The 25,755-nt window shown below is 42.3% G+C and overlaps 1 protein-coding gene across 2 annotated transcripts in view; it reads left to right on the top strand.

The window, feature by feature from the left end:
- b4galt6 (UDP-Gal:betaGlcNAc beta 1,4- galactosyltransferase, polypeptide 6) overlaps positions 1-25,755 on the top strand; it is a 107,934-nt gene that overhangs the window by 56,504 nt on the left and 25,675 nt on the right. The window contains exons 2-7 of one of the 2 annotated variants that reach the window (XM_072257842.1): positions 2,896-3,015; positions 5,596-5,688; positions 8,311-8,424; positions 10,439-10,563; positions 11,521-11,637; positions 12,808-12,995. In XM_072257842.1, the coding sequence (XP_072113943.1) occupies positions 2,896-3,015; positions 5,596-5,688; positions 8,311-8,424; positions 10,439-10,563; positions 11,521-11,637; positions 12,808-12,995 (757 nt within the window). The remainder of the gene's footprint in view (positions 1-2,895; positions 3,016-5,595; positions 5,689-8,310; positions 8,425-10,438; positions 10,564-11,520; positions 11,638-12,807; positions 12,996-25,755) is intronic. The other variant, XM_072257853.1, reaches the window with a different exon arrangement.

Raw genomic sequence — 25,755 nt, 5'->3', positions numbered from 1 at the left:
TCTCACAGGAACGTCATACAAACTTCTTGGAGGATGCTGAAATTGAACTTCAAGCTCCGATTCCCTGAGCTGCAATAGCGTCACGCGAAACCTCAAAGCTATAGTGGAGCCAGGTGGGCAATGGTCAGGGGGAGGGGAGTGGACCCAGTGGGAAGTGTGTATGGGTTATGAGCAGGGTGCTGATCAGATGGCAAGGGCATGGGAGGGGTCAGTTACTTCATGCCAATCACGGTGTTGGGGGTATGTAGTTCAGGTGGAGAGAGAAAGGGGCAGAGGGTTAGCAGTCACTAGTTGTTGGAGAATTCAATGTTCTGCAAGGTTGTGATGTTCTTTCACCTATGTTTGGCCTTACCTTGGCACTAGAGGAGGCTAAGGACAAGACAGGCCATTGTGGGAAAGGGCAAGATAATCAAAATGGCTGGGAGGTACAGACAAGCGCAGCAGATTTAGCAAGATGGTTGGCCAGTGTGTGTCTGATCTCACTGATGTAGAGAAGATGACATTGACAGAACTGGATGTAATAAATAACATTGTCACCTAAAACACAAACTTCTATAGATGTACTGTGGAGAGTATTCTGACAAGCTGCATCACTGGTGTGGGGTGGCGGGGTGGTGGCTACTGCATAGGATTGAAAGAAGCTATAGAAAGTTGTGAAACTAGTCAGCTTCATCTTGGGTACTAGACTCTGTAATATCCAAGATATCTTCAAGGATCGATACTTCAGAAAGACGGCGTCCATTATTAAGGACCACCATCACCCAGGACATGCCCTCTTCTCACTGTTACCATAAGGAAGGAGGTATATACATATAATTAATTTCTGTTTTGCACTATTTTAAATTTAACTATTTAATATACATGTTTTTTTCATCCCATATGGTTGGTGCGTATGTGTATTTTTCCCTCAATCTCTGGTCCTCTACCAGAGGCCTGGGAGTTTGAGGGTTTGGCACAGTATCTTTGTTGTTCCGAGTAATGCGCTCTTCTGGAATGAGATCTCAGATGTTGTTCCCGGGATTTGTTCGAGCCACTCTGCCAGTCCAGCTGTCACAGCTCCACGTGCTCCTATCACCACCAGGATTACTGTGACTTTAACCTTCCACATCCTTTCTATCTGCTCTGTCAAGCCATGGTATTTCTCCAGCTTCTTATGTTCTTTCTTCCTGATGTTACTGTCATTTGGGATTGCCATATCTATTGTTAATGCTTTCTTCTCTTCCTTGTCCAGTATTACTATTATTTGGTTGGCCAGTATCTGCCTATCAGACTGTATTTAGAAATCCCACAGAACTTAGTTCAGTCATTCTCTACTATCTTCTCTGGTGTTTCCCATTTGGACTTGGGAGTGTCCAATCCATTCTCAGTGCAGATGTTCCTGTACAAAATTTTTGCAGCTTTGACTTTTCGTTCAGTGTATGCTGTCCTTACCTGGATTTTGTACCCTACTACTATCCACTGGATGGTTTCAGCAAATTTCTTGCACAGTCTGCATTTTGGGTTTTATCTGGTGTGATAAACGCCTATTTCTTTTGCTGTTGTGCTCAGTGCCTGTTCTTGTGCAGCCATGAGCAATGCCTCTGTGCTGTCACTCAGCCTGCCATTTCCAGCTATTGGCAGGATTTTTACATCAGCCACTTCTGATATAGACAATAGGTGCAGGAGTAGGCCATTCGGCCCTTCGAGCCAGCACCGCCATTCACTGTGATCATGGCTGATCATCCACAATCAGTAATCCATTTCCTGCCTTATCCCCATAACCTTTGATTCTGCTATCTTTAAGAGGTCTATCCATCTCTTTCTTGAAAGCATCCAGAGATTTGGCCTCCACAACCTCCTGGGGCGATGGTACATCCCGTGCAGTGGCTTATCCTGCCATGGCCTCTGGTCCTCTGGCTCTGCTTCACACACTTCCATTTCTATATCCCCTATCTGCTGTTTGAGGTATTCTCCTAGCAGGTTGTCCTTGGGGGGCCATCTTCATGACATACTCATGGATGTTTTCCATTTCTTCAAGGACTGTGGCCTTGACACTTCCAAGACCCTGTGCTCCTTTATTCAGGCAGGTGTTGAGTTGCTCGACTTTGGATGGAATCCCCCGTGTATTATTAGTAGTTTCTGGGTCTTGATGTCAGCAGCTTCCAGTTCGTTCCTTGGCCAGCACACTGTTGCTACTGGTTATCTGATGACTGGTAGGGCAAATGTGTTGATGGCTCTGATCTTATTCTTCACATTCAGCTGGCTTTTCAGGACCTGTCTCACTTTTTGGAGGTACTTGGATGTTGCATTGTAATGTTTAGTTGACTGTATCATTTTGTGTAATAAAATGAGATGTATATGGAAACGATGACCATCTAAAGTGTTTGGGACAGTCTAGGAAATATGGGTCATCACTTTATGATCACTTTCCTTATTTCTATTCATACTGGATTTTTTTGGATAGTACAATGTTGTCTTACCCTGATGAACAACTTAAATCTTTAAATATTTGCTGGAAATTGAAATGGACTAAATTTACTAAAAGCTAATCAAGGTTGATCAGTTTAAGTGGTGCTTCTAGGACATTTCCAAATATAAAATAAAAATAAACAATAAAATAATTTTAAGTATTTCCAAGAGTGCAGTAACATGGACTGGGTGGAGGAGATGTTGGTGGGGAAATGTGCTTCTAACATTTTGAAAGCAGTTGACTTGTGTTCAGTCCACTTGTTAGACTATTGGTTTCTCAAAAGGATCAGTCAAGGTATTTTAAAAAAAAACAGGCAATTGGTGCACTCGTTTTTAAATTGGAAAAAGATTATAGATTATATGGTAATAACCAATTTTATGTTTGGTTGTTTACTTGAAAGTTGGTGCTAAATGTCAATTAATTTGTTTAACCATGCTATCTTTCAGCAAATACCTACCTCTTCATGATGCAAGCACGAGGCAAGATGTTGAGGGATAATGTGAGAACTATTGGCATCTTGATTCGAGACCACTATACAAAAAGGAATAATACTCTGAATGGCACAGGTGGGCAGATTTTGTTATTGTGACACAACTGTTTAAAGAACTTGAACATCAAATTTCCCATACAGTATGTTTTTTAAAATAGAGACTGCTGCAGGTATCCAAATAATTTTACATGGTCAGAGCAGTGATGTGAAACTGCAAATGAAATGAACTAAATTTGCTCCAATTACATGACTCAAATTACAAGTTGCAAATCTTACCTTGTAACAAGGCGTGGTCACAGCCTGTTGCAGAGCTGTTGCTGAATCAGGCAAGTTAGCTCTTCCCTTGCAGCTTCCTCCTTTAACTTTCGTGTTGAGTCAGCAGTAAGGAAGGCAAATACAATGTTAGCATTCATTTCGAGAGGACAATATAAAAGCAACGATGTAAAAGAGTCTTAGTCACTCCACATTTAGAGTAATGTGAGCAGTTTTGGACTCCATTTCTAAGAAAAGATGTATTGGCATTAGGGGCTTAAAGGGTTAACATATGAGGAACATTTAATGGCTTTGGCCTTATACACACTGTTTAGAAGAATAGGGAGGGGTCTCATTGAAACCTACCAAATATTGAAAGGCCAGCTGTAGGTAGAATGGATGTAGAGAGGATATTTCCTATAGTGGGGGAATCGAGGTCCAGAGGGCTCAGTCTCAGAATAGGATGTCCCTTTAAAACAGCGATGAACAGGAATTTCTTTAGGAGAGTGGTGACTCTGTGGAATTCATTGCCACAGATCAGCTGTGGATGCCAAGTCAGTGGATATATTTAAAGCGGAGTTTGATAGGTTCTTGATTAGTAAAGGTGTCAAGGATACAAGTAGGCAGGAGAATTTGGTTGAGAAGGAAAATCAGCCATGCTTGAATGCTGGAACAATCTTAATGGATCAGATGGCCTAATTCTGCTCCTATGTCTTAGTCTTTCTGCCCCAAAATCCTTTGGTAGGCTACCTTGTATTGGAAAATATAGCAGGAGTAGGCTTAGTTAGCAAAATGGCTTTGTGAAATAAGTTATTAATTTATTGTTCCTTTAGAATGTAGAACAGTACAACTGAGGAACAGGCCCTGTAGGCCACAGTGTTGTGAGCAGTATGTTGTTGAGATTAGGCCTCTTGTGGTTCTATCTCAATTCATTGGTCACTCTCCAGATATGAATCTGGATGGGAAATGTGCACCATTCTACCAAATTCTTACTGTGTGATTGACTACTTTCAAAACATTCAAGTCAACTAATGCCTGATCCTAATTTGTCTATGATTTACAGACTTTAGAGTACTTGCTGTCATGTACACTCACACAATTCATTTGTTGTACTTGCAGTAGATATTATTAATTGACAATGTTTTCTGATAAATAAGATCAGTATTCTATTTCCTTAACTGTATCCAGTGTTGCTTTCTTTGCAAGGATGTCAGTTTTCTTTTGATAATTCCAGCATTTATTAGTTTCAAATAGTGAATGAGTAGAAATTAACTCAGGGATGTTTGCTGTTAAACAGTTTATCTTTTCAACAACCTAGAATTAACCTCCATATTATCAACAACTCCACCAATCTTCCTGTCATCCGTGAACTTGCTGATAATGTCTCCTATATCCACGTCCAGGTCATTGGCACTGATTTCTGTGGAAAACCACTAGTCACAAGCATCCAATTGCAAGACTGCCCTCTACTGTCTCTCTGAATCCTAATGCCAGGTCAAGTTTGGATCCAGTTTACTCATTTACCTTGGAATCTTCCTGCTACATGGGACCTCATAAATGCCTTGCTGAGGTCCATGCAAGCTACATCTACTGCACTATCCTCATCAATACACTTTGTTACCGTCAAAAAAAATTCAGTCAGGATTTGTTCTTGAAGCCAAGTTGGCTATGAGATAAAAGGTCGTGACCCAACAGCATTAACTATCTATTTCCCTCTACAGATACTGCCTGATCTGCTGAGTTCTTTCAGCAGTCTGCTTGATGCTGTAGATTCCAATATCTGCAATCTCCTGTATTTCCTTGATGGTTATCTGAGTCCCTACCTTTCCAAGTGATCATTTACTCTGTATGTCAGAATTATTTCCATTAAGTTTCCTTGCAGGTGTGTAATTGTCAGGCTTTTCCTTGCACCATTTCCTGCAAAATGTTTGCTATCTGGGGGTTGAGGGAGGCTGGGTGTTGGTGGTTAACCTTAATGAAATACCTTCGTGGCCTTGCAGGCAACTATCACTAAATATTGGAGTCATAGTCAAATGGCAATGAAATGAGTCATAGGGCCCAACATATCCTTATTGAGCTGTGTGCCCATCTGCACTCATCTCTCACCTAATTTGTTTACATTAGCACCATATCATTCCATTACCTGCCTGTCCAAAGGCCTTTTAAATGTAGTAATTGTATTTTATTCCAACAGTACCTCTGGTAGCATGTTCTAGGTATCAACCACTGTGTGAGTGGTGTATTTGTATATGTGTGAGAATCAGACAAACATTTCCCTTCAAACTCTGTTTCTTTTCATTGTAAACCTCTGCCCTTTTGTGTTTTTTGATACTCCTAGTATGGAAAAAAGATTTTAATCATCTGCTCTGTCCATGCTGCTTATAATCTTGTACACATCTATTAGGTCACACTCAAGTCGTCATCACTCTAGGGACAGTGAGCCCAACCTATCCAATATTTTGTATTGTTGAAGTCCTCCTACCCAGGCAACTTACTGGTGAGTCTCCTCTGTTCTCTCCATTGCAGTCACCTCCTTCCTGTACTGTGATGACCAGAACTGCAACGATGGTCTGTCTGTCCTCACTGTTGGAATGTAACATCCCAACTCGTTTATTCTCTGCCTCTTATTATAACACACTTTGATTTGAAATTAGTTGTTTCGTGTCAGCAATACAATGCAAAGACACATGTACTATTCATTACAAAAATAAAGAAGTAGTGCCCAAAAAACAGGAATAACAAGGTAGTGTTCATGAACCATTCAAAAATCTGATGGCAGAGGGGAAGAAGCTGTTTCTGATTTGCTGGATGTGGGTTTTCAGATTCCTTTACCACCACCTTGATTGTTAGTAACAAGAAGAGGGCATGTTCTAGATGGTGAGGGTCCTTGGTGATGGATGCCGCCTTATTGAAGCACTGCCTTTTGAAAATGCCCTCAATGGTGGGGAGGGTTGTGACTGTGATGGACCTGAATGAGTCAACAGCACTCTGCAGCCTGTTGCAATCCTGTGCAGTGAAACCTTTGTCCCAGGCTGTAATGCAACCAGTCAGGATGATCTCCTGTTGCATCTATAGAAATAGATATAGGTCTGAAGGTGGATAAGTCACCTGGACCCAATGGACTACACTCCAGAGTTCTGAAAGAGGTAGCAGAAGAGATTGTGGAGGCATTAGTGATCTTTCAAGAATCACTAGATTCCAGAATAGATCCAGAGGATTGGAAAATTGCAAATGTTACACCACACTTTGAGAGAGGGAGACAAAAAAAAAGGAAATTATAGGCCAGTTAGGTTGACTTCAGTGGTTGGGAAGATGTTGGAGTCCATTATTAAGGATGTGGTTTCTGGGTACTTGGAGGTACATGATAAAGTTGATCAAGATCAACATTGATTAAGGGAAACTCTTGCTTGACAAATCTGTTGCAATTCCTTGAGGAAATAACAGGATAGACAGTGGATGTTGTTTATTTGGATTTGACAAGCTGCAGCACAAAAGGCTGCTAAACCAGATGAGAGCCCAAAGGCTATTATGATTAATGGAAGGGAAATATTGTAGTTCTGAGCCCAGTATTTAAGTTCATCTACCTCTGAATCCAGACTTTGAAATTCTGACACTTCTTTTGCCTTTTTTGAGATGCAAATTCCAAATTAGAATGACAATTTTTCCAAGTGACATAACCCTACAGTTGTGTTAATGTATGTAACTTTGTAATGAAGTAGTGATTGTATGTTTACTCCCGGGTGTTTTCTCCCCCAGTTTAAGATGGTGCTACTTACTGGTTTAATCAACAACTTGTTAGTGGCTAATGAAACAAAAAAACAACTAACTGCTTCATTATTCACACTTTTTCTGGAAATGATTGCTGCAAACAGTGGCCTGTGACTTTTCTGTCGGTGTTGAGCTGAATCGCCTATACAATCTGGTATTTTTATGGTGTGGCTGGAATCTCGCTGGGGCAGGGCAGTTGCATTATATCAAAGCTAGAGTTGCTAATGGATGGAGGCAATTTGATGAGGTTGAGGCAAGGCATGGAAAGATCTGAGGTTGATGGATTATAAGAGTGGAGCCCAAATGGAAAAGTCAGGATACTTGCCATATTGAGGTGACAGAGCCTGAGCCTGTGGGCAAGGAAGGACCTGAAGTTTGGATGATTTAAGCACCGGGCCAGATGGAAATTGTACCAGTGTCGGTTTCGGAAGTGAGAGGCCAGATCAGTTCACTGCTGAGGGGTTTGCTGGGCTCTGCTGGACTGAGGCTGTGGCCTGCAACTGGTGGACTTCTGAATCAGCTGCAGTGATGCCTGGCATTGTGAACTTCCGTTCTGAATGCTGTTTGCTTTATTGTTTGCACAATTTGTTTTTTTTTCTTCTCTGCACATTGGGTGTTTGACGGTTGTCTTTTGTTTTTAATGAGTTCTATTGGGGTTCTGTGTTTTGTGGTTGCCTGAAAGGAGACGGATCTCAAGGTTGTGTAAAGTGTACATACTTTGTAATAAGATACTTTGAACTTCTATTCCTTGTCAGTGAAGGTCTCTTGCTTTAAAACCACAGCATAAGTTAAAGTAGGAATATGGCCATAATTCATTGAACTTACTGGCATTCCCCAAGGTGAGGTTGAACCCGTGCCTGAAATTCATTTATCATCATATCCCTACAAACCCTGATTTCCTGTGTTCAAGGGTTAAGCATTGATGGCCTTCTGAGCTAATGATTATAAAGATTGGGGGATGTAGGGGAAACAGATACAATAGCAACTTTTAAAAACCATTTATACAGGCACATGGACAAGCAAGAAATGGAAGGATGCACCCCATGTACAGGCAGATGGGGTTAGCATCGTGATTAAACAAACTTTGTGTGCTGAAGTGGCTGCTCCTGTGCTGTATTGTTCTATGTTTCAATTCTAAATAACCAACTTTCCTGATCCTTTGGTGTGCTGTCTGATTATATGCCATTTTTAACTTATTAGTTCTCTGCATGTAAAATAGTTAATAAATTACAGCATCAAATAGTTGTGTTCTTGATAAAAGATATTAATGTTATTCCAGTACATTATTTAGGATGCACTCCTGAGTTCTTGTGTGTTAATTGACCTTGTCACTTTATTGATTTTCATATAGATTATCTTGAAGGATATAATTCAAGTGAATACCTTGGTCAGGGTGGAACATATCTTCCAGAAGACTTCACTTACTCTCCAGGCTTGCCTTGTCCAGAAAAGCTGCCGTCAATGAGTGAGTCATCTCTGAATTTAAAAAAAACACACATTTGCAATTTTTCAATTGTGGAAAAAAGGGAAGATTTACAGTAGAATTTTATTTCTCCAACCATTGCTTTACTCAGTAATCCATCTTGTCAACAGATTATTTTAGTGACTGCATGAGATGTCAGCTGGGGTCTATACCCTTCTTTTGGCTATTGTATATTAATATTGGGGAGGGATGTGATTATTTCACTTTGTGAATAGTAAATCTTTGATATTCGCATCTTGAACTAACAATGATTAAGTTGAACCTCCCTCTGAAATAATGATGGCAAATTGTTTGTATAGAATTTTACAATTTAATACACATATCCTGTGCCACCTGCTTGGAGATAGCAAACCAAGTACCAAACTAGTCTATTTTGGGTGAAGCAGCAATGGTTGACTGGATGCCTGGCTGGAGAGGCACGTTTCAGGAGAATCTCATAGGCAGGAAACTAGCCTAAATACTTGTCCTTCAGAGTTGATGTACAACAACTAATTATGGGTTCTGGCTGATGAAGCATGACAACTAATGATGGATATCTAAATTGGTGATGTGCATTTTGGCCAGAATTTGAATCCAGTTATTCAGGAGAAATATAGAAAGAAAACAAATTGGAAGAAAAGACTTGGGATTTGACACCAAAGAAGGAATTTTATAATGGTCATTGCCAGATCTGGAATGAACATGAATGAGTGATAATGAAAGCAATTGGTGAACAAAACTTGCGCAGAAACCAGAGTTTTGGATAAGCTCATGTTCATAAGACTGGAGAATTGCCAAGGTGGGTAAAAGACTTTCTACAGCAGATGAGCCAGCAAGCGATGGAGTTAGGAAATGTTAAAGCTGTGCATTCTTGGTGATGGTCCAGGTTGGTAGTTCATTTTGGAATCAAATGTTGACAATCTGATTTAGCCTTGGGGAGAGAAAAGGGTAGTAGCTTAGAGAGCATAATTTATGAAGGGGTTTAAAAATAATGGATTTTAATTCCCAGTATTTTGTTAGGTAGGCTGTGAGACAAAATATGCTAGTTTTAACAGTTAGATTCATGTAACCTTTCTCTCCGAGAGGTAGCATGTTGCTGAACAATAAGATGGATCCTTGGGGTTCAACAGAGGCAATAGTGTGTGATTAGAAAACGAAGTTCATTGCTGATAATCATTTACCTGGGTAGGTAAAAATGGGACCAGACAATACTTCTGCTACCGAGGTAGATGACGGAGAAGATGTAAAAGCAGGAAATGCTAGAGATGTTTGGCAGGTCAGGCAGGATCTTTGGTGAAAGAAAAACTGAGTTAACATTTTGGATTATGTTCATCAGAAATAAGGCAATACTTTGGAGCATAGAGTTGTCAGTCATTCAAAGACTTGCAGAGTGGTCAGGTACCATAAGGAGAGATATTGCTCTACCTTTCAATAGGATCATGGCTGATCAGATATTCCCGAAGTTCACATTCCTACCCTTTTCCTATAACTGTTCACTGCCTTGCTGATTGGAATGTGTTGGGTTTAAAACACTAGGATTGACCCACAACACTTGTGACCAAGAAGCTTCTGAGAGAAGAAATACACACATATCTTAGTCTTAACTGGATGGCCCTTATTCTGAGGCCATGCTGTCTGGTTCTGGACTGTTTTATATTAAAGGCATGTATCCATTTCCACAGACAGATCGTGGATAGGGTTTTGAGGAGCTATTTCCTGGAAATCGGACACTTTGTCTGGATTGGTAGAATGTGACAGCATTTGTTCAGCCCTGTTCCAAGTGCTGGGCATTGCTTTTTAACAGAGCATCTAACTGGGCCATTTTGTGTTTGTGGACCAGAAGGAACTATGCAAAATGGAAATAATTGGTGCTATAGGAGCAAAATTATGGAACAGTTTGAACAAATTTTGTTACGGAAGAAAACTAAGAACATCCTCAATCATCTGATATATTTGGAATATTGGCTCATTTTATATCTGCAAGCCCTCTTGTTTTAATATATTTTTGTCTTTTCAGAGGGGCTTATAGATGTTAACATGAGCGAAATCAGCATGGAAGAAATCCAGCATTTATTTTCAAAAGATAGAGATATAAAATATGGAGGTCACTGGAAGCCAGGTGATTGCAAGCCCCGCTGGAAGGTGAGATGTTGAAGTGTTGATCCAAATCCATGTACCTTTGTAGTGAGTTCTAAAGAAAATAAATCTTCCCAAGAAAATTGCCCAACTTGCTGCATTCTTAATTAGTTGCTAAAATTTGAGGAAAGAAACCACCTTTAACCACTCTAGCTGATGAGTGATTCCAGTTCCATTATTTAACTGGCTTAAGTAATCTTTTAATTTGGAGGTAAACTAGTGAAAGACAATAAATACTGAATTAACACTATCATCCACATCACAAATAACATTATTTAGTTCCCTCTTTTGTCAAAGTACAAATCCCAACAAAGTGGGAGGAATTATTACAGAATGAGTGATTGGCTTACAGCTCAACATGAAACTCCTTTGGGTTTATTCTAGTAGGATGGTAAAATTGGGATTAGTTTATTTTCCCAGAAATTTGTATGCAACTTCCAAAGTCATAGCATTCGGTAGGTAAGGGCACAGCCTGATAATGATTTAGGTTCTAATGTGTGGTAAATACTGGGACTGGCAGGTAGGAGGTATGTTTTGATTTTTAGGAAGTAAATAATTGATGCGTTCAGCCCTAATGTAATCTTAAATTGAATGGTATTTCAACTGTTCTCCCAAGGTTCATTCAACTATATAATGTCCAGTGAATGTTTAGTCATACACCATGGAAACAGGCCTTCAAGCCCCTCTCCTTCATGTACCTACATAAATGCCTCTTAAATGTTTCAATTATATCCACTTCAACTACTTCCTTGACAGCTCATTCCAGGTGCTATACCCTTTGTGTAAAGAAGCTACCATTCTAATCTCTTAACCCCTATTGTATCTGTTCTCTGTAGTTTTGAACTTCCCAACCCCGGGGAAAAGACTATGGCCATCCTATCTTATCAATACTCATGATTTAAAAAAAAAAAAATAATTTACTCCCCAATGCCCTATAAAGTTGCTAAGATAATTTTTTTCCAGGTGGCAATCCTTATTCCATTCCGCAATCGTCATGAACATCTTCCGATCCTATTTCGACATCTGATTCCAATGCTTCAGAGACAACATGTGCAGTTTGGTTTCTATGTTATTGAGCAGGTAAATTCTTTCATAGTTACTGATGTAGAATGTGACTGGATACCAAGTTATTTATGACTATTTTTCATAGGTAAAGTCAGACTGCAGCCCAAAAGTGTGCCATTTGGGTGGAGTAATTTGAATAGCCATTCCTCCCATGCTGAATGTGGTAATGTGTTCAAGATTAGTTAATGAAATATGGGATTCCTGCACTATTTTAAGAATATTGTTTGATTTCTGGTGGAGCATCAACTACGACATCGGGAGTGATATGCATTGAATTTGGTGTGAGAATGATGGGCATGAAGAAACAATGAAATCCAGGAGTGACAAAAGACCACTGTTTCTCTCTTAATATGACTGGTGCACGTACCATTCTCAATAGCTTCTATTGCTAATTTGATTACACCATGGCTTCCTTTCGCCCAACTGGTCCAAGCCGACTAAGATGACACATCCAAGCTAGTCCCATTAGCTGGGGTTTGGCCCATAACCTTCTAAGCCATTCTAATTGCATAATGTATTACTATGGCTGCATGTCTATTGGTCTAACTGAACACAAGGCATTCTAGACTGTTTTGAGTTGTTATAGAAGGTTTTGTAATTTTTAGCAGGCTTTATTTCCAGATCATTGCATATGGTATGGAAGAAGACAGAGGAAGTAATTATCTTCATTCCCCAAGTGTCATCTTAATACATCATCCTTAATTGATTTTCTACAATTAAGTCCTTGTCTGAAAAGGAAGAAGCATTAACTTGCGAGTGTGCCGGTTTGTGATATTGTGCTTTACTTCCCTTGTTGCCTCTTTTCCCTTAAGTTGGCAGCAATTGAATTGCCATTCAACAATGAACAAATGGAAACTTCCAACCAAACCTTCAAAACCAAAGCAGTTTGCTTTCCTTGTTACTAATGTTCCCAGCTATGGATAAGGCAACTCCGTAGTTGAGAGTTGGCTCAGGGTTTAGTTTCGTGTCTATATCCAAACCATCAGTGACTGCCTGTTTCTGTCACCTTAATGTTGTGCAACTCTTGCCTCTACCTCAATTCATCTGTTGCTGAAGTCCTCATTTAGGCCTTTGTTACCATTGAGACATCCATTCTAATGTACACCAGCTTGATGGTATAATATTTTAATATTTAATTTGTTGTAACTCCTAAGTGCTATTGTTTCTCTTCCTTTGTTCACCCAGGCTGGTAACTACCCCTTTAATCGTGCAATGCTGTTCAACGTTGGTTTTTTGGAGGCTATCAAAGATCTAGATTGGGACTGCCTTATTTTTCATGATGTTGACCACATACCAGAAAGTGATCGTAACTATTATGGATGTGGACAGATGCCACGACATTTTGCATCAAAGCTAGACAAGTACATGTACATGTAAGTGTCTGCACTTTCCACTTTTATCCTTAAAAGGCTTTGGTGAGAACAGGCAAAGATTGGGTAAGTTCATTCCTTGTTTCTTATTCAACTGTAGAGAGAATATGGGGTATGTCTACAAAGCCAGTGTTCTGCTCTGGGTGTCAGATGAGGGATTTCCAGGAGACTCCCAGCCTCCTCGATGGCCACATCTGTGCCAGGTGCATCCAGATGCAGCTCCTTAGAGACAGTGTTAGGGAACTGGAGCTGCAGCTTGATGACTTAAGGGATGTTGGGGAAAGTGAAGCACTGGTAGACAGGTCACCCCAAGGCTACAGGAGACAGATAAATGGGTGACCCTCAGGAGAGGGAAGGGAGAACATCAGATAGTGGAGAGCACCCTTGTGGTTGTCCCCCTCAACAATAAGAACTCCATTTTGAGTACTGTTGGGGCAGGGGGAATGATCTACTTGGGGGAAGCAACAGTGGCCATGCCCCTGGCACTGAGTCTGGCCCTGTGGCTCAGAAGGGTAGGGAACTGAAGAGGATGGCAGCAGTAATAGGGGACTCTATAGTCAGGGTTACAGATAGGTGATCTGTGGACATGAAAAGGAAACATGGATGGTAGTTTGCCTCCCAGGTGCCAGGGTCCAACATGTTTGTGGATGCATCCACAATATCCTGAAAAGGGAGGGTGAGCAGTCAGAAGTCATAATACATATTGGTACCAATGACATGGAAGAAAAAGGGATGAGAACCTGAAAAAGAATACAGGGAGTTATGAAGTAAGTTGGGAAGCAGGACCTCAAAGGTAGTAATCTCGGGATTGCTGCTTGTGCCATGCGACAGTGAGGATAGGAATAGACTGAGGTGGCTGCAGAATTGGAGCAGGGAGCAGAGATTCAGATTTTTTGATAATTGGGACCTCTCCTGGGGCAGGTGGGACTTGTACAAAAGGGCTGGGTTGCACATAAATCTGAGAGGGATTCTTGCGGGCATATTTATTAGAGCTGTTGGGAGTGGCTTAAACTAATATAGCAGGGGGATGGGAGCCAGTATGATAGTTTACAGGTAGATGATGGGTGTAACATGAATGTAAGAAAGGACGAGCCAATGATTGAGGACAAATGCAAACAGAGCAAAAAGTTAAGTTGTACCACAGAAGCAAAATTCAAAAGAGCAACGAATGCAGGACTGAAGATGCTGTATTTAAATGTGTGTAGCATTCAGAATAAGGTGGACGAACCTGTGGCGCAATTAGACATTGGTTGGTATGACGTGGGCATCACTGAGTTGTGGCTGAAAGAAAGCCATATTTGGGAGCTTAACATCAAAGGATATACTTTGTATTGAAAGGACAGACATTAAAGCATAGGCGGTGTGTGGCTCTGTTGGGAAGAGACGGAATTACATCTTTAGAAAGAAGTGATGTAGGGTCAGAGAATGTAGAGTCTTTGTGGGTGCAGTTAAATTGCAAGGATAAAAAAAATTATGGAATCATATAGGCCTCCAAATAGTAGCCAAGATGTGGGGTTCAAATTGCAAAGGGAGCTGGGAAACGCATGTAATAAGGGTAATGACTCGATTATAATGGGGGACTTCAATATGCAAGGGGACTGGGAATATCAGATTGGTGTTAGATCACAAGAGGGAATTTGTTGAATACCTGTGTAACTCTCGGTTTTGTGTAGCGGCTTAATCCTAGGGGAAGATAGCCCTCAGCCCGGCCAAACTTAAGAAATCTTGTTTGGGTGGATGCTGCATGATGTGTCCCCTGTTACAAATCAGTACCACGAAATAACAAACAGTACACAATATGCGATGAAACGATTGAGCTTTAGGATTCTTAATTTTACTATATAGTTAGTAAAGAAACAAAAAAAAAGGGCCCATTCTCATGAAACAGTCTAATGCGCAACATTGGAGCTCATGGTTCAGTCCTCTGGTTTCCCGTCAGGGTCGTAGCCAACCTTCGGGTCCTCAATCCAAGTCCACTCTGTCCAGCGGTCTACCAGCTCTCTCCATTCGCATCTTGTGTCCTCATTTCTCCCTGGCAAAAGACCGCGAAATTCCTGCTCCCAGACCCACAAGAAAGAACAACATTCCTCTTATTGGATAGCCCCACATTCCAAAGCCCTGTTATCTCTAGTCATAACCCAAACATTGCTGCTAAAGAGAAACCATTACATTAGCAGTGAAACATTACAGCGCATTACACCTGCAAGATGGCTTTTTAGAGTAGCTTGTGCTTGAGTCTATTTGGGGAAAAACTATCTTAGATTGAGTGTTATGTAATAACATATTATTAGGGAGCTTAATGTAAAGGAGGTGACTACTACTGTGATCTTAATATTGAATTCATATCACAATTTGTGAGGGAGAAGCATAACTCACATATATCGATATCGTAATGGAATAAAAGGAATTACAGGGGCACGAGAGAGCAGCTTGCCCAGGTGGATTGGAGGATACTGGTGGGGATGATGGCAGAGCAGAGATGGCCGAAGTTTCTGGGAAAAGTTCACAAGGCACAGGATAGATATGTTCCACTGAGGAAGAAGTTCTCAAATAGCAGGGGCAGGCAAACATGGCTGATAAAAAGCCAAGGAAAGGGCATATAATGTAGCAAAAGTGAGTGGGAAGTTGGATGATTAGGAAGCTTTTAAAATCCAACAAAACACAATTAAAAAACCTATAAAAAGGAAACGATGAAATGAGGGTGGACGACCCAATAATATAAAGCAGGATACCAAAAGGTTTCTTTAGTTATATAAAGAGTAAAAGGGAGGTGAGTTGATATTGGACCACTGGAAAATGATGCTTGTGAGGTAGTAATGGGGGTTGAAGAAATGGCAGATAATAAGTACTTTGCTTTAGTCTATACAGTGGAAGATACTAACAGTGTGCCAGAGGTCCATGAGTGTCGGGGAGCAGGAGTGAATGCCATTGCCATTACAAAGGAAAAAGTGCTGGCAAACTCAAAGGTCTTGAGATGGATAAGTCACCTGGGCCAGATGGGCAACATCCCAGAGTCCTGAGAGAGATTGCTGAAGAGATAACGGATACATTGGTTATGATCTTTCAGGAATTATTTGATTCTGGCATGGTCCTGGAGGACTGGAAGATTGCAAATGTCACTCCACTCTTTTAAAAAGGAAGGCAAAAGAAAGAAAATTATAGGCCAGTAACCCCAGTGGCTAAGGAAGTGTTGGAGTCTATTATTAAGGATGATAGGTACTTGGAGACTAATGTTAATATAAGTCAAAGTCAGCATGGTTTCTGTGAAGGGAAATCTTGCCTGACAAATCTGTTAGAGTTCTTCAAGGAGGTAACCAGCAGGGTGGATAAAAGAGAGGCAGTGGATGTCATTTGCTTAGACTTTCAAGAGTTTGATAAGGTGCCACATGTAAGGTTGCTTAACAAGATAACATCCTATGGTGTTACAGGAAAGTTACTGGCGTGGCTGACAGGCATGAGGCAACGAGTGTAAATAAAAGGGGCCTTTCCTGGTTGGCTGCTGGTGACTAGTGGTGTTCCTCAGGGGTCAGTGTTGGGACTGCTACTTTTCACGTTGTTTGTCAATGATTTCGATAATGGAATTGATGGCTTTGTGACAAAGTGTATGGATGATACAAAGAGGTGGATGGGTCGGTCGTGCTGATGAAGCAATGCGATTACAGCAGGACTTGGACAAATTGGAAGAATGGGCAAAAAAAGTGGCAGATGGAATACAGTTTTGGAAAATGTTTGATAATGCATTTTGGTAAAAGGAACAATAGTGAAGACTATTACCTAAATGGGGAGAAGGTTCAAACATCAGAGGTGCAGAGTGACTTGGGAGTCCTTGTGTAAGATTCCCAGAAGGTTAATTTACAGGTTGAGAATGTGGTAAAGAAGGCAAATGCAACGCAGGCATTTATTTCAAGGGGAATAGAATATAAAAGTGGGGAGATAATGCTGAGGCTTTATAAGAGACTAGTCAGGCCACACCTGGAGTATTGTCATCAGTTTTGGGCCCCATATCTCAGAAAAGATGTGCTGTCATTGGAGAGAGCCCAGAGGAGCTTCACGAAGTTGATTCCAGGTATGAAGGGGTTTTGGCATTTGGCAGCTTAGGGTGCGTACCCACTGGAAGTTAGAAGTATGCATGGGGATCTCATTGAAACCTACTGAATGTTGAAAGGACTGGATAGGGTGGATGTGGAGAGGATGTTTCCTATGGTGGGTGTATCCAGAACTAGCAGGCACAACCCCAGAATTGAGGGGCAACCCTTTAGAACAGAGGTAAAGAGGAATTTTTTTCAGCCGGAAGTAGTTAATGTGTGGAATGCTCTGCTACAGACTGCAGTAGAGGCAGAGAGAGTGGAGTGGCTCTGATAGTAATAAATGAATTCAAATCCTTAAAAAGAGGGCACATGGGATCAGAAGATGCAGCACCCTTGTGTGTAGAGTTAAAGAAACTGCAAGGGTAAAAAGACCCTGATGGGAGTTGTATACAGGCCACCAAATAGTAGCCAGAATAAGGACCATTAATTAAAAAGGAGATAGAAAAAGAATGTTTAAAAAAAAACTGTTACATTAGTTGGGGGATTTCAGTGTGCGGGTAGATTGGAAAATCAGGTTGGTGCTGGATCCCAAAAGAGGGCACTTGGAGAATGCCTATGAGATACCTTTTTAGAGCAGTTTGTGATTGAGCCTACTATGAGAAAGGCAATTCTGTATTGGGTGCTGTGTAATGAACCAGTTTTGATTAAGGTCAAGGAACCCTTATGAGGCAGTGGTCATAATACAATATAATTCACCCTGCAGTTTGACAGGGAGAAGCTATAGTCAGCTGTGTCAGTTTACAGTGGAGTAAAAGGAATTATAGATGTATGAGGGAGGAGATGGCCAGTGTTGATTGGAAGGGGGCACCAGCAGACATGGTGGCTGTAGTTTCTGGGAGCAATTTGGAAGGTGCAGGATAGAAATTTCCCTTGGAGGAAGAGGTATTCTAAAGGAAGGATGATGCAACAGTAGCTGACAAGGGAAGTCAAAAACAGCATAAAAGGAGAAGAGGGCATATAATATAGCAAAAATTTGTGAGAAGCTAGAGGATTGGGAGAGATGTGCATGTATCCCATCTTCCCACCACCCTACCAGGGATAGGATTCCTCATGTCCTCATCTACCACCCCACTGGTCTCCGTGTCCGGCACATAATTCTCCGAAACCTCCAAAGGGATCCCACCACCAAACACATCTTTCCCTCCCACCCCCGCCCCCAACCTTCTACTTCTGCAGGGATTGCACCCTACAGGACTTCCTTGTCTGTTTGGCCCTCCCCACTGATATCCCTCCTGGCACTTACCCTTGCAAGTGGAACAAGTGCTACACCTGCCCCTGTACCTCCTCCCTCACTACCATTCAGGGCCTTAAACAGTCCTTCCAGGAGAGGCAACACTTCACATGTGAGTCTGTCAGGGTCATTTACTGTGCTCGGTGCTCCCATTGTGGCCTCCTGTATATCAGTGAGACCCAATGTAGATTGGGAGACCGCTTCACTGAGCATCTACACTCCGTCCGCCAAACAAGCAGGATCTCCCAGTGACCACATGTTTCAATTCCACTTCCCATTCCCATTCTGATTATGTCTATCCATAGCCTCTTCCACTGTCCTGATGAGGCCACACTTAGGTTATATTCCGTTCGGGTAGCCTCCAACCTGAAGGCATGAACATCGATTCCTCAAACTTCCAGTAGTGCTCCATCCCCACCCCTTCACCATTTTCCATCCCTTTTTCCCTTTCACCTTATCTCCTTGCCTGCCCATCGCTGCCCTCTGGTGCTCATCCTTGTTTCTTCCTTCCATGGCCTTCTGTCTCTTTCACCAATCAACTTTGCAGCTCTTTACTATCCCTCCCCCTCCAGGTTTCACCTATCACCTGGTGCTTCTCTTTCCCCTCTTCCTCCCTACCCTTTAAATCTACTCCTCAGCCTGTTTTTTCCCTCCAGTCCTGCCGAAGGGTTTTGGCCCGAAACAACGACTGTACTTTTTTCCACAGTCAGCTTGGTTTCCTTACTGGGAATCCTTGCCTGACAAATCTGTTGGAATTCCTTAAGGAAATGACCAGCAGGATAGACAAAGGAGAGTCAGTGGATGTTGTTTACTTGGATTTTCAGAAAGCCTTTGACTAAATCTCACAAGTGAGGCTGCTTAATAAGAGCTCACAGCATTACAGGAAAGATACCGACATGGATAAAAGATCGGCTGACTAGCAGGTGGCAAAGAGTGTGAATAAAAGGGGCCTTTTCTGATTGGCTGCCAGTGACTAGTGTTTCACAGGGGTTGATATTGTGACAGGTTTTTACGTTGTATGCAGTGATTTGTATGATGGAGTTGATGGCTTTGTGGCCAAGTTTGCAGACAATATGAAGATAGGTGTAGTGGCAGATGGTGTTGAGGTAGCAGGGAGTCTGTAGTGGAATTTAGACAGATTGGGAGAGTTGGCAAAGCAGTGGCAGATGGAATGTTGTGTAGGGAAGTGTCTGATCATGTACTTAGGTAGAAAGATTAGAAGTGTAGACAATGTTCTAATGGAGAGAAAATTCAGTAATCACAAGTGTAAAGGGACTTGGGAGTCCTCGTGCAAGATTCCCTAAGAGTTAACTTGCAGGATGGGTCAGTGGTAAGGAAGGTAAGTGCAATGATCATAGAAACATAGAAAACCTGCAGCACAATACAGGCCCTTCGGCCCACAAAGCTGTGCCGAACATGTCCCTGCCTTAGAACTACCTAGGCTTTACCCATAGCCCACTATTCTTCTAAGCTCCATGTAGCCATTCAGGAGGCTCTTAAAAGACCCTATTGTATCCGCCTCCACCACCACCGCCAGCAGCCCATTCTGTGCACTCACTACTCTGCGTAAAAAAAAAACAACACAACAACTACTTACCCCTGACATCTCTGTACCTACTTCCAAGCACCTTAAAACTATGCTCTCTTCTGCTAGCCATTTCAGCCCTGAGGAAAAGCCTCTGATTATCTAAGTGATTAATGCTTCTCATTATCTTATACACCTCTATCAGGTCACCTCTCATCCTCTGTCTCTCCAAGGAGAAAAGGCCGAGTTCACTCAACCTATTCTCATAAGGCATGCTCCCCAATCCAGGCAACATCCTTGTAAATCTCCTCTGTACCCTTTCTATAGTTTCCATGTCCTTCCTACAGTGAGGCGACCAGAATTGAGCACAGTACTCCAAGTGGCGTGTGGCCAGGGTCCTGTATAGCTGCGACATTACCTCTCGGCTCTTAAACTCAGTCCCACGATTGATGGAGGCCAATGCACTGTATGCCTTCTTAACCACAGAGTCAACCTGCGTAGCAGCTTTGAGTGTCCTATGGACTCGGACCCTAAGATCCCTCTGATCCTCCACACTGCCAAGAGTCTTACCATTAATGCTATATTCTGCCATCATATTTGACCTACCAAAATGAACCACCTGACACTTATCTGGGTTGAACTCCCATCTGCCACTTCTCAGCCCAGTTTTGCATCCTATCAATGTCCTGTTGTAACCTCTGACAGCCCTCCATACTATCCACAACACCCCCCAACCTTTGTGTCATCAGCAAACTTACTAACCCATCCCTCCACTTCCTCATCCAGGTCATTTATAAAAATCACAAAGAGTAGGGGTCCCAGAACAGATCCCTGAGGCACACCACTGGTCACTGGCTTCCATGCAGAATATGACCTATCTACGACCACTCTTTGCCTTCTGTTGGTAAGCCAGTTCTGGATCCACAAAGCAATGTCCCCTTTGATCCCATGTCTCCTTACTTTCTCAATAAGCCTTGCAGTGGGGTACCTTATCAAATCCCTTGCTAAAATCCATACACACTACATCTTCTTTATCAATGTGTTTAGTTACATCCTGAAAAAATTCAGTCAGGCTCGTAAGGCACGACCTGCCTTTGACAAAGCCATGCTGACTATTCCTAATGATATTCCTTCCTTCCTTGTGCCCTTAACTCCTGGTGGAGTCGTTGGGGCACTGTCATGACAAGCTTTGCACTAGTCTGTTCCATCTGTCGCGGTTGTGTGCCAGAACCTGGGTCACCGCAGATGTTTTCCCTGTCCATTCTTTAACATTGTCCATCCATCTTTTCCTCCGTCTACCTCTCCTCCTTTTCTCCTCCACAGTTCCTTGTAGAATGGTCTTTGCAAGGCCACTGGATCTTGTTACGTGGCTGTACCATCTCAGCTTTCTTTTCTTCACCGTTGTGAGAAGGTCTTCATGGGGGCCAATGTGGTGCTGGGTGGTCTTGCAGACCTGCTCGTTTGTAATTTGGGCCAAGTATGAGATGCCCAAGATGTTGCGATAGCATCTCATTTCCAGTGCCTGTATCTTCCTCTGTAGCTGTGCTGTGAGGGTCCATGTCTCACATGCGTACAGGAAGATGGAGAATACCAGTGCACGCAGGAGTCTGATGTTGTACTTCATGGTGATGTTTCTGTCCCTCCATATTGTCTTGAGTTTGGATAGTGCAGTCATTGTCTGTGTGGTTCTTGCCAGGACTTCTGGTCTTGATCCTTCATCGCTGATGGTTGCCCCCAGGTATTTGAACTGCTGCACTGTCTCAAGTTCCTGACCGTGGACTGAGATGTCTGTTGTGATGGCACCCTTGGCATTTCCCATGAGCTTGGTTTTCTGGGCACCAAACCTTCATTCCAAACCTTGTGGAGGCTCTGTCAAGATGGCGGACCAGGTTGGCCAGTTCGTCCTCTTTTCCTGCAAATCCATCAATGTCATCAGCAAATCTTAGGTTTGTGATGTTCCTCCCTCCGATGCTGACTGTGCCCACATGATCTTCAAGGGCAACACTCATGATTCGTTCCAGGAAGATGTTGAAGAGAGTGGGGGAGAGGAGGCAGCCCTGACGGAATCCTATAGAAGTTTGGAACCACTCCCCGATGGTGCCCTGAGCGAGCACTGCACTGGTTGCCTAGGCGTAAAGCTGATGGATTGTATGAATATTATGCTTCTCCAAATGTTCATAAATCCTGCCTCTCAGGGTCTTCTCCATCAACTTACCAACCACTGAAGTAAGGCTCACTGGTCTATAATTTCCTGGGCTATCTCTACTCTCTTTCTTGAATGAGGGAACAACATCAGCAACCCTCCAATCCTCAGGAACCTCTCCTGTCGTCATTGATGATGCAAAGATCATTGCCAGAGGCTCAGCAATCTCCTCCCTCGCTTCCCACAGTAGCCTGGGGTACATCCCGTCTGGTCCCGATGACTTATCCAACTTGATGCTTTCCAAAAGCTCCAGCACATCCTCTTCCTTATTATCTACATGCCCAAGCTTTTAAGTCCACTGCAAGTCATCCCTACAATCGGCAAGATCCTTTTCCGTAGTGAATACTGAAGCAAAGTATTCATTAAGTACCTCTGCTATTTCCTCTGGTTCTGTACACACTTTTCCACTGTCACACTTGATTGGTCCTAATCTCTCATGTCTTATCCTCTTGCTCTTCACATACTTGTAGAATGCTTTGGGGTTTTCCTTAATCCTGTCTGCCAAGGCCTTCTCATGGCCCTTTTTGGCTCTCCTAATTTCGTTCTTAAACTCCTTCCTGCTTGCCTTATAATCTTCCAGATTCCTATCATTACCTAGTTTTTTGAACCTTTCATAAGCTCTTCTTTTCTTCTTGACTAGATTTACAGCAGCCTTTGTGCACCACGGATCTTGTACCCTACCATCCTTTCCATGTCTCATTGGAACGTACCTATACTCAGAACCCTATGCAAATATTCCCTGAACATTTGCCACATTTCTTCTGTACATTTCCCTGAGAATATCTGTTTCCAATTTATGCTTCCAAGTTCCTGCCTGATAGCCTCATATTTCCCCTTACTCCAATTAAACGTTTCCCTAACTTGTCTGTTCCTGTCCCTCTCCAGTGCTATGGTAAAGGAGATAGAATTGTGATCACTATCTCCAAAATGCTCTCCCACTGACAGACCAGAGATCTGACACCTGACCAGGTTCATTTCCCAGTACCAGATCAAGTACAGCCTCTCCTTTTGTAGGCTTATCTACATATCGTGTCAAGAAACCTTCCTGAATACATCTAACAAACTCTACACCAGCTAAACCCCTCCCTCTAGGGAGATTCCAATCAATATTTGGGAAATTAAAATCTCCCACCACAACAACCCTGTTATTGTTACTTCTTTCCAGAATCTGTCTCCCTATCTGCTCCTCGATGTCCCTGTTGCAATTGGGTGGTCTATATATATATAAAAATATTTAAAAAAACACCCAGTAGAGTTATTGACCCCTTCCTATTCCAAACTTCCACCCACAGAGACTCTGTAGACAACCCCTCCATGACTTCCTCCTTTTCTGCAGCTGTGACACTATCTCTGATCAACAGTGCCACGCCCCCACCTCTTTTGCCTCCCTCCCTATCCTTTCTGAAACATCTAAAGCCTGGCACTTGAAGTAGCCATTCCTGCCCCTGCACCAGCTAGGTCTCTGTAATGGCCACAACATCATAGCTCTAAGTGCTGATCCATGCTCTAAGCTCATCTGCTTTGATCATAATACTCCTCGCATTAAAATAGACACATTTCAAACCATCGGTCTGAGCACGTCCCTTCTCTATCACCTGCCTATCCTCCCATTCGCACTGTCTCCAAGCTTTCTCTATTTGTGAGCCAACCTCCCTTTCCTCTGTCACTTCAGTTTGGTTCCCACACCCCAGCAATTTTAGTTTAAACTCTCCCTGATAGCCTTAGCAAACCTTCCCACCAGGATATTGGTTCCCCTTGAATTCAAGTGCAACCCGTCCTTTTTGTACGGTCACAACTGCCCCAGAAGAGGTCCAAATGCTCTAAAAGTCTGAATCCCTGTTCCAATCCCTCAGCCACGCATTTATCCTCCACTTCATTCTATTCCTATACTCACTATCACATGCTTCCCCCAGGTAGGCTGTCTCCACATCCCCCCCCCCCCCTCAGTACTCAAGCAGGAATACTTATTGTTAAGGGGGACAGCCACTGGGGTACTCTCCAGCACCTGTTTCTTGCCCTTCCCTCTCCTATCTGTTACCCACTTCTCTGTCTCTTGTGGTCCCAGGGTGACTACCTGCCTGTAGCTCCTTTCTATCATGTCCTCACTCTCCCTGACCAGACGAAGGTCATCGAGCTGCAGCTCCAGTTCCCTAACGCGGTCTCTGAGGAACTGCAGCTCGACGCACCTGGTGCAGATGTGGTCGTCCGGGAGGCCGGGAGTCTCCAGGACCTCCCACATCTGACACTGAGCACAGAAAACTGGCCTCACACACATACTTTCTGTCTTTATTTTAAACAGATAACCTACCTGGCCTTGACCCCTTATCGCCGAAGCCCCGTTGAGCCAAAGCCTTCCTACTCTGTCTCCCACTACTCTGTCGCCCACTCTTCCGACGCCCACTTTGTAAATCTGTCTTCTTTTTAAACCCTTCCCGCTGTTCTCACTGGCCAACCTCCACGTGCTTGTGCAGTCATGCTGCGTTCAAACCGCTGAAGAAATAACCATCGCCTTTTCAACCTTGCTCGCTTTTAAACCCTTCCCGCTGTTCTCACTGGCCAACCTCCACGTGCTTGCGCAGTCATGCTGTGTTCAAACCGCTGAAGAACTAGCCATCGCCTTTTCAACTCTGCTCACTTTTAAACTCTTCCCGCTGTTCTCATTGGCCGACTTTCACGCGCTTGCGCAGTCGTCCCCCGTTCAAACTGCTGAATCTTTCTTTTTAAATCTTTTTATTGAATAAGTATACAAAGGGTAAACCATAAAGACACTAATACACTGTTAGAAATTACAGGAAATATTAATACAGAAGAAAAAATTGATACAAACAGTGCAATTTAAACATAAAATAATATGGTAAAATAATAGTATACTGATTTTTATATATATATATATACATATATATATATATATATCTCAATAGAGAAAAGGAAAAATAACCCCCCCCCAAAAAAAAACCCACCGTGCAACTAAACTAAAAGCAAAGCAAAGCAATGGGCTAACTTGGAAACAGGTAGAGTTAAAGAACTTAAAATCATGTCCTCAAACCCGACCTCCATTAAAAACAGTTTAAAAAAAAGGCAAGAAAGGAATATAAATATGGAACAAAAGAGGAAAAAAAAATTACATTAAATGAAAATATTGAATAAAGGATCTCCAGGTCTGTTAAAATTTAAGTGAGGAATCATAAAGATTACTTCTAATTTTCTCCAAATTTAAGCATAATATCATCTGGGAAAACCAAAAAAAAGTAGTTGGAGCATTAGGTTCTTTCTAATGTTGTAAGATACATCGTTTCGCCATTAAAGTAAGAAATGCAATCATTCTACGGGCCGAAGGGGAAAGATTACTGGAAATTTTAGGTAATCCAAAGATAGCAGTAATAGGATGAGGAGAAATATCTATATTCAATACCTTTGAGATAATATTAAAAATGTCTCTCCAGAAAGTTTCCAGAGTAGGACAAGACCAAAACATATGAGATAAAGAGGCTATCTGCCCCGGACATCTATCACAAAAAGGATTAATATGAGAATAGAAACGAGCTAATTTATCTTTGGACATATGTGCTCTATGAACAACTTTAAATTGAATTAGGGAATGTTTAGCACAGATAGAGGAAGTATTGACTAACTGTAAAATCTGCCCCCAGTCATCCACGGAAATAATAGAACCCAATTCTTGTTCCCAATCTGACCTAATCTTACCAAATGGAGCT

Source organism: Mobula birostris, chromosome 1 (genome assembly GCF_030028105.1).
Source record: "Mobula birostris isolate sMobBir1 chromosome 1, sMobBir1.hap1, whole genome shotgun sequence".
NCBI classification, from domain to species: Eukaryota; Metazoa; Chordata; class Chondrichthyes; order Myliobatiformes; family Myliobatidae; genus Mobula; species Mobula birostris.
This window is presented reverse-complemented; position numbering and strand designations above follow the sequence as displayed.